The sequence below is a fragment of the Lathyrus oleraceus genome, chromosome 4 (genome assembly GCF_024323335.1).
Source record: "Lathyrus oleraceus cultivar Zhongwan6 chromosome 4, CAAS_Psat_ZW6_1.0, whole genome shotgun sequence".
Taxonomy (NCBI): Eukaryota; Viridiplantae; Streptophyta; class Magnoliopsida; order Fabales; family Fabaceae; genus Lathyrus; species Lathyrus oleraceus.
The window spans coordinates 383235643-383243836 of record NC_066582.1 but is presented as its reverse complement, the minus strand read 5'-3'; the positions used below and the strand labels follow the sequence as shown (position 1 = coordinate 383243836).

Here is an 8194-nt window from a genome sequence, read left to right as displayed (position 1 = left end):
CAATCCCTTGGACTTTGATCCTGAGTCATTGTAGCAGGACTCCAAATTTTCACTAGTCATCCAAGCCTAATACTCAATGAAGCCCAAAAATGCTTCATTTCACTCAAGGTCTAGCTTTCCCCATTCAAATCAAAAGTCACAATCTATGTTGCGTAAATTGCAAGAAAGGAGTTCCGTAGAGGCAGTGGTGGGTGGTTCAGCCTGAACGTTACTGTCCCTGTCACAACAAGATTGTTTGTTTTAAAGATATAATCATACATAAGACTTGAGGATTCACTTTTAGAACATAGAAGAGGTTGAAGAGCCTTGGTACTGGCAAGGTGTTTCAGAATATCTGTTTGAAATCCCTATTGTTGTAGTTTCTTCCACAGACACGCTAACGTAGTCATGGCAGTGATGATGCACTTAGCAATTTAATTAGACGTTGATGGAAGAGTTATTTCCTGGAAAGGTGACTCCTCTGTGTGAAATTGCTCTTGTGCATCTTTGCACAATTGACATTAGCGTTTGCAAACCTCAGCTGAAATTCAACCCGACATGACGTATGTCCTGCAACTATTAGCAACAAATGAAATTAACACGACCACGTATCATTAATTCGCGAAAACACATATTCAAGTGGTTTCACAACAGTGATTTACCTGTGGTAAAAAGATAGGATGAGAGTTGAAGGGGGACCACCAATCTGGGATGAGGACATAAATCTCCAAGCATCCTACGTACGAACAACCTCCACTACACAGCAAGAAACACAACAGGAGAAAGAGATTAGTCATATATAAAAGAGTGACTACTGTTCACGGAAAAAACCCTAATTTTGTGAAGAGCCGCTACTGTTCACTAACAAGGAAGGAAGAATTCTACGAAACAAAAAGCATAAGACGAACGGGAGCTCACAACAGACGAACAAGAAGAAAGGAAACACTAGGGGAAAATGTCAGGCGAAACGCTTACCTACATTCGTCGGTCGATCTCGCCGCAACCGGTTAGCTTCCTTTCCGAGTTTTATTTCTATGTTTCGATTCTGCTTTGCATTCTTCTAAGGGAACCATGGTGGTGTTCCGATTTGGTTTCATTGAAGCCTCCATGTTTGATTTAGCAATACCTCCGCCTATGTTGTTTGTGATGTTATCTTGCTCTTGACTCTTTTGTTTTATGTTCAAAATGGAAAGAAAATGAATATTTAGGATGAATAACTGAGTTTGCTTCTTTCGGAAATCACAGATGAAGTTTTTTGATTGTGAGCTTTATTCCCTCTTCTATTTGTTCATTTCCTATGATGCTTCATTTATTTGGTTTATCAAAGGATTCAAGGTGGTTGAACCGATGCATAAAGCTTGCTATCCCTAATGCTCTGCCTTTTCGTTTTCCCATGTCTTTAATCAGCTTTTGACCCTTCATTTCGACAGCTTTTCATTAAAAGTTGCCAGCCAACAATTGATGGTGGCCGTTTTTCCTTGGTTACCGCGCAACAGACACGCGGCTAGGGGCTTGGTCCTTGATTCGCCACCTCATCTTGGCCAGCTTGGAGCGGGTTTTGTGTGACCTGAGTCTCCACGGTCCAAGGGTCCGTTGGACATTTCACTCGGCCCAAGTTTTCTTGGCCCATGATGACTTTCCACTTTTTTTTTCTCTACTTTGTTTCGTTTTCTTTTTTTGTTATATGCCTAATCCGTTGGTTTGTTTAACAAATGACCATCAGTGGCCGAGTGGAGAGAAAGCAATTTCTCCTCCCTTAGTGTGGTGGGTTCGATACCCATGTTTGGGATTTTGGATTGTGATGCCACATTAAAATTTCCATTCTTCTTTCCTTTAATTTCCTTTTATATTATATGCATTTATCCAACACTCATTGATTCTAATGTTTTCCCATTTGACTTATTTTAATTGCCAAAATATCGATTTTAATTTATGGATTCAACAACTCTCATGTTGTTTATCTATAATTATTTTATCGAGATATCAATAGAATTTCGCCGCGTTATGATTAATCGCATATGACATTTCAATTATTGTCAATATGTGCAAACCGGCTTTGAGCACATTATCTAGGTTTCTTGTTCGCTTTTCAAATTTCCATCTTTGTGTATGTCATTGCATTATGTAACTTTGATTCGCATCCTCGCATCCCGATTTTTATCCGTGCACGTCCGGATGTTGTTTCTTTCAATTTAATTTTTGAGTGTTTTGTAAATATAACTTGTTGTGTTATTTATTTTCTTCACATGACTTACTCTTGGGCCTTCTTACAATGAGACAATTCTCTTTCACTTACACTCATACATTGCATTATTTGTTGTTTGGGCCCGATTTAATTATTTCATTACTTTGAATCCCCATTCGATAAAATGTACCCCCACTCCCCTGACATGTAATAATTTTACTGTTTTATTTCTTTATTGCTTGACTGTTTAGTTAACTACTAACACAAGAATAAAATCAACCATTTCCAAAAGATCAAAAATAATGACTCGATCCAACGTCAAGTATTTTCTCAATAAAACAAATCAATCCATTTCTTCCTCCCATTCTATTCCATTTTCTTTCAAACCTTCATCAAATGCTTGATCCAACGTCAAGTCATTTTCATAACAAAACTCAAAAAATACATAATACCTATCTTAAACCCCTTTCAATAAAGATGGAAATGGAACGTGGTGGATACCACGCACTCCTGAGACCAGGGTTCGAGATGGATGTCTCGCCTATCCTAGCTCTCGCCATCATCCAAATTTATCTATTCTGTTTCTCTCAAACATTCTTTCAATTTCTCTTAAACGTCCATCAATGCTTGATCTAATGTCAAGTCATTTTCACAACAAAACTTAAAATATTTAATTCTTATCTAAACACTTTTCAATAAAAATGGAAATGGAACGTGGTGGATACCACGCACTCCTGGGATTAAGATTCGAGGTGGATGCCTCACCTATCTTAGCTCTTGCCATCATCCAAAATTGTCAATGCGGTTTCTTCAAACCCTTTCTTAATCAAATTCAAAATACTTAATCCTTATTTAGAACTTTTGCAAATAAGATGGAAATGGAACATGGTGGATACCACCCACTCCTGAGACTAGGATTCGAGATGGATATCTCGCTCATCCAAGTTCTCGCCATTACTCAAGACACATCAAACCAATCAATTTCTTTTTTCGCCGCCTCACGATTGACTCTTAAACCTTTTCTCGCCGCCGTGCGATTAACCCTTCAAACCCTTTCTCAAACGACAGGTACTTTGTTTCAAAACAATGCAAGGTAATGTTTTTCCACCTGTTTTGGGCAGTCCAACAATGTTTTCGTCGATTTGACACAAAGTAGCTTTCTCTAAAATTGACCAACAAACAAACATTTTTCTACCCAGAACTACGTAAGCCTTGACTTCTCTATTAAGATACGTAGGAGCAGGATTTGTAAATCTTATCAGGCCCTTTAATAAAAAACTTAGGTTTAGTCCTTCGTAAAAAAAATCCAAAAAACATTTTCCTCTCTTTTACTCTTTCTTTCCCACCTAATAACTTAAAGCCTAACATTTCAAACTAACACTAATGCGCACAACTGACCTAATGGTTCCCGTTGAGTACAACAGATGCGAGGGGTGCTAATACCTTCCCCTTGTGTAATCGACTCCCGAACCCTGATTTGGTTGCGACGACGATAATCATTGTTGTTTTGTCTTGGGTTTTATTGATATTTCCCCTTTCCTTTTTAGAAATAAATAACGTTCGGTGGCGAGTCTGTTCAGTCCATCATTGCGAGCGTGCGATTGTGCTTCGCTAGGTCGTATTCCCATTTCCAGAGGTACGACAGATGGCGACACTGCTGGGGAGTACCGATCCCTAAGCAAGCCAAGCCTAGTTAGGATGTTTATGTGCCTTTGTTTGTTTAATTGTGTGGCTTTTCTTTATTGCTTTTATTATCTTTATTGTTATATTGTTATATTTGTTGTATGTTGGTTCCAATGTGTTGGGTACTTTGATATTTGATTGCAAACCATGTGGGAAAGACTCTACACCCGAATCTAGAGTGAAAAAACATAAGATAGGACGATGGTTGAGTAGTAAAGACTCCCAAGGTGAATACTTCGTAAGAGTCGGTATGAGAACCTCACTTAGAGTAGATCCTTTTGCAAATATTGTCGCCCGAGGTGTATACCTCGTAAGCTTCGATGTTTCAAAGGGGTCCATGACTCTAAGAACCTTTTAGAACATTGAACCTTTGGCTAACTAGAAATGATGGTTACGTAGTATGGATTCCCGAGGTGAATACTTCGTAAGAATCGATACGAGAACCTCGCTCAGAATAGATTCTCTAGATGGAGTTGACGATCGGAAAGTATTTTCCGTAAGCGTCAAACAGTCTTTTGAATCCATGACTCTGAGTACCCTGTCTAGAACCAAGTCGATGGTTGCGTAGTAGGGACTCCCGAGGTGAATACTTCGTAAGAGTCGGTACGAGAACCTCACCCAGAATAGATTCCCTTGATGGAGTTGACGACCGGAAAGTATTTTCCGTAAGCGTCAAACATTCTTGTGAATCAATGACTCTGGGGATCCTTTGTAACAAATCCCTAGATCACACCCGGTGAGAACTCCGTTTTGGGAAAGCAATCAGATTTATCCATACCTCGGACCTCTGAACCTGTACCCAAAAAAAACATTGCATCCATCCATTCATTGCATACACATAAAAAGCAAAACTCTTAGTTTGTTTCACAATATTTCAGGAATCCAAGACTTGTTAACAAAATGAATCCTGAGAGAAGAAGTACTTTTCAATTCAAATACAAGAACATAGACCTTGCCAGCCTGCAAAAGTTGAGTTCCAAAGTAACACCAATCAAACTCAATAGCTTTGTGCAAGACTATGGAAGAATTCTGGACATCCTAAATGAGAAGATGGACATGATGACCACGGTGACTATTGCTCAGTTCTATGATCCACCTCTACGTTGTTTCACGTTTTCTTACTTCCAATTGGCTCCTACCTTGGAGGAATTTGAGAGGATTGTAGGCCGGAACCTGAGGGATCATAATCCATTTCTGAAGTTTGATGAAGGTATTCCTCCCAAGAGGATAGCTTTAGCTTTGGGTTTGAAGGTTTCTGAAGTCGTGGATAATTGGGATATGAAGGGAGCTCTCAATGGTTTTTCTAGGAAGTTCTTGGATGATCAAGCTAAGAAGATGGAAAACGAAGGGAATTGGGAAGCCTTCTATGCTATGTTACCCGTGTTGGTATATGAGATAGTTCTCTTCCCAAATATTGACCATTTTGTGGACCACCTGGCGGTGAGAATCTTCCTCTTCGGTAACCCTGTACTGTTCCTCCTAGCAGACCTCCATTACGCTCTCCACGATCGTCATGAGAAGAAGGGAGGAACCATCTTATGTTATGTGTAGCTTTTGTATGCCTGGTTTAGATCCCATATGCCCGAAGAAGGCCCTTTCGTCTCAAAGGAACTCAAGCCCTCCCAGAAGTTAGCTTCTCTCACCTACAATCATGTTAAGTGGTATATCAGGGATTGGGAAACCGAGGATGTTATTATCAACATTGGAGACTTCCCGAATGTTTCTTTGATAGGAACCAAGGGTTGCATCAACTATAACCCTGTGTTATCTCTGAGGCATCATGGTTACCCTATGAATGGCCCTCCAAAAGCTGAAGCTTTAGAGCCTTTCATCTTACACAGTGCTGAAGCAAATCATCCCATGGTGAAAAAGATCAAGAGGTCTTGGCAAGTAGTTATCAGAAAGGGTAAGGAGTTGGGTAAGAGTAATGTCATCGCTCAAGAGCCTTATACTTGTTGGGTTAGAGAGAGGGTTCAGATGGTTAAACTCCCTTTTCCATTTGATCCTTCTATCTATCCATTGGTTCCTGAGCCAAAACCCATAATACCTAAAGATGTAGAGAAACTCAATGCCCGTATCAAGGAGTTGGAGTTGGAGTTGGAGAATGCTGACTTGAGAATTAAGCTCGGCCGAGTCTCGATAGAGAATGGGAATTTGAAAGACAGTCAACATAAGAAGGACAAAGAGCTTGAAATCTCCAACAAAAGAGATAGGGAGTCTGAAGCAAGGAGAGAAAAGTTCGGACAAGCACTCTACATCACTAAATCTATGTTCAAGTCAAAGGAGGAGGAGTTGGATAGAGCTTTACTCCGGATTCGAAAACTCAACAAGACTTTGGAATTGACCCTTGAAATGAAAAGGGAAGCACGACTGATTTCTGAGATTCATACTCGTGAACTGGAGAATACCATTCAGAAATACAAGGATACTCTGGAACGCGAGAAGCTGAGGACTGAAGAGTCAGAAAGGGTTTGCACACGGCTGAAATATCAGTTGGAATAAGCCGATGCTAGAATCCAGATGCTTGAAGGTGGGGATCAGGATGCTGCCTATATGATGTTGCTAGGTGAATGCAGATATTGGAGAAACCTCTATAGGGACATAGAGGTGACCAAGGCTGAAGACTTGCGCATCATTCAAGACCTACAAGGGCTTTACACTGAGTGGAAGGGAAAATTTCTGAGGCTGTCTAGATTTGAAAATTCCGTCAGCGAGAGCTACCTGAGAAACTGTAAGAAGCTGATTGGTGCATGTGCCCAGAGAACACCCCGCATCAAGTCTTTAATTTCATTAAATTTTGTAAGGCGATGCTAGAAGGGATGACTACCGACCTTGCTATGGTTCGGAAAGCCCATAAGCCATAAGCACGTTGTTTGTATTTGAACTTTGCTATGAGATTAGTGTTTCATTTCCTTATTATTTTAAATATTTGCGAACAAGTGTTGTGGCATTTCTGAAATGAATGATTGAAACTAACCAAGAGTTTTGCAAACAAGATACATCCATACATGCATTCATACATTTTCAAAATAAAGTCTCACTCCGCCCTTTCTTCCTCTAGTTTCACGCTGAATTTTCAACACCAGTATAATACTCACGCCCGAGTAAGACAAAGAATGGATGAACAAGAGCAAGAGAGCGCCCGAGTTAGAGCTGAACTAGACGAAATCAAGGGAGGCATGTCCCAGATGAGAGAGATGCTGCAAGCTTTAGCCTTCAGGTTTGAGGTTCCGCAAACGACCGTGATTTTAGAGACCACGGGCCCAACAGTGGAAGTCCAACCTTAGAGGACGTTACCCTCAACCCTTCCTCCATATGGGCTACCTTATGACTTCGTCCCCCGAGCAGAAGTAGTGCACGATATTGGGAAATCTGTCCAACAAGCTGTGCCATTACCGGTTTACACCGACGCACGTCCAGTCACCCATACTGTGGTTCCACCAGCTGCCTATGCTAGGCATATTCCTCACTATGAAGATCAACAACACATGTATCAGACTGTCGACTCAACAGTTGCTGGTGACGAAGTAAGGTTTGAGGATTTCAGAGAATTAAAGGAGAACATGCAGCTCCTTGAGAAGAAGTTCCGAGATTTAGAAGGGGACCATGTCTTTGGATCTGCCGCCAAAGAAATGTGCCTCGTATCTGGGTTGGTGATTCCGGCCAAATTCAAAACTCCAGACTTCGACAAATACAAGGGGCATACTTGTCCAAAGAGCCATCTCATCATGAATTACCGAAAAATGGCTGCACACGTGGAAGACAACAAGCTGATGATCCACTGCTTTCAAGATAGCTTGAGTGGGGCTCCTTCCAAGTGGTATTTGAGTCTGGATCAGAATAGGATCAGGTATTTTGGAGACCTGTCAGACGCGTTCATAAAACACTACAAATATAACATGGACATGGCGCCTGACAGAAGACAGTTGCAGAGCATGTTCCAGCATGAAAAGGAGTCCTTCAAGGAATATGCTTAGAGATGGAGGGAACTGGCTTCTCAAGTTCAACCACCTCTAGCCGAGAAGGAATTGGCTGAACTGTTTATTGACACTGTCCAACCCCAATTCTACGAGAAGATGGTTGGAAGTGCTTCCTTGAGATTCTCTGAGCTTGTGGCTATAGGAGCTCGCGTTGAATATGGCGTAAGAGATGGAAAACTGGCGGCTGTAGCTGGAACTTCAAATGCTAATCAAAATAAGTTCTCTGGAGGGTTTCCTAGAAAGAAGGAAGGGGAAACAAATGTTGTGACTGGTTGTCAAGGAAGAGTTCCTCCAAGAAGGAGACCACAACAATATTCACCTCAACAGTATGTTCAACAACCATTTCCCTATCAGCAGCCCATGTATC

At 41.0% G+C, this 8194-nt stretch overlaps 1 protein-coding gene across 1 annotated transcript; it reads left to right on the top strand.

The window, feature by feature from the left end:
• The first annotated feature begins 6963 nt into the window (after positions 1–6963).
• Positions 6964–7824, top strand: LOC127137640 (uncharacterized). The gene is made up of 2 exons (XM_051064082.1): positions 6964–7024; positions 7196–7824. The coding sequence occupies exons 1-2, from the start codon at positions 6964–6966 to the stop codon at positions 7822–7824; spliced, it is 690 nt and encodes a 229-aa protein (XP_050920039.1).
• The last annotated feature ends 370 nt before the right edge of the window (positions 7825–8194 follow it).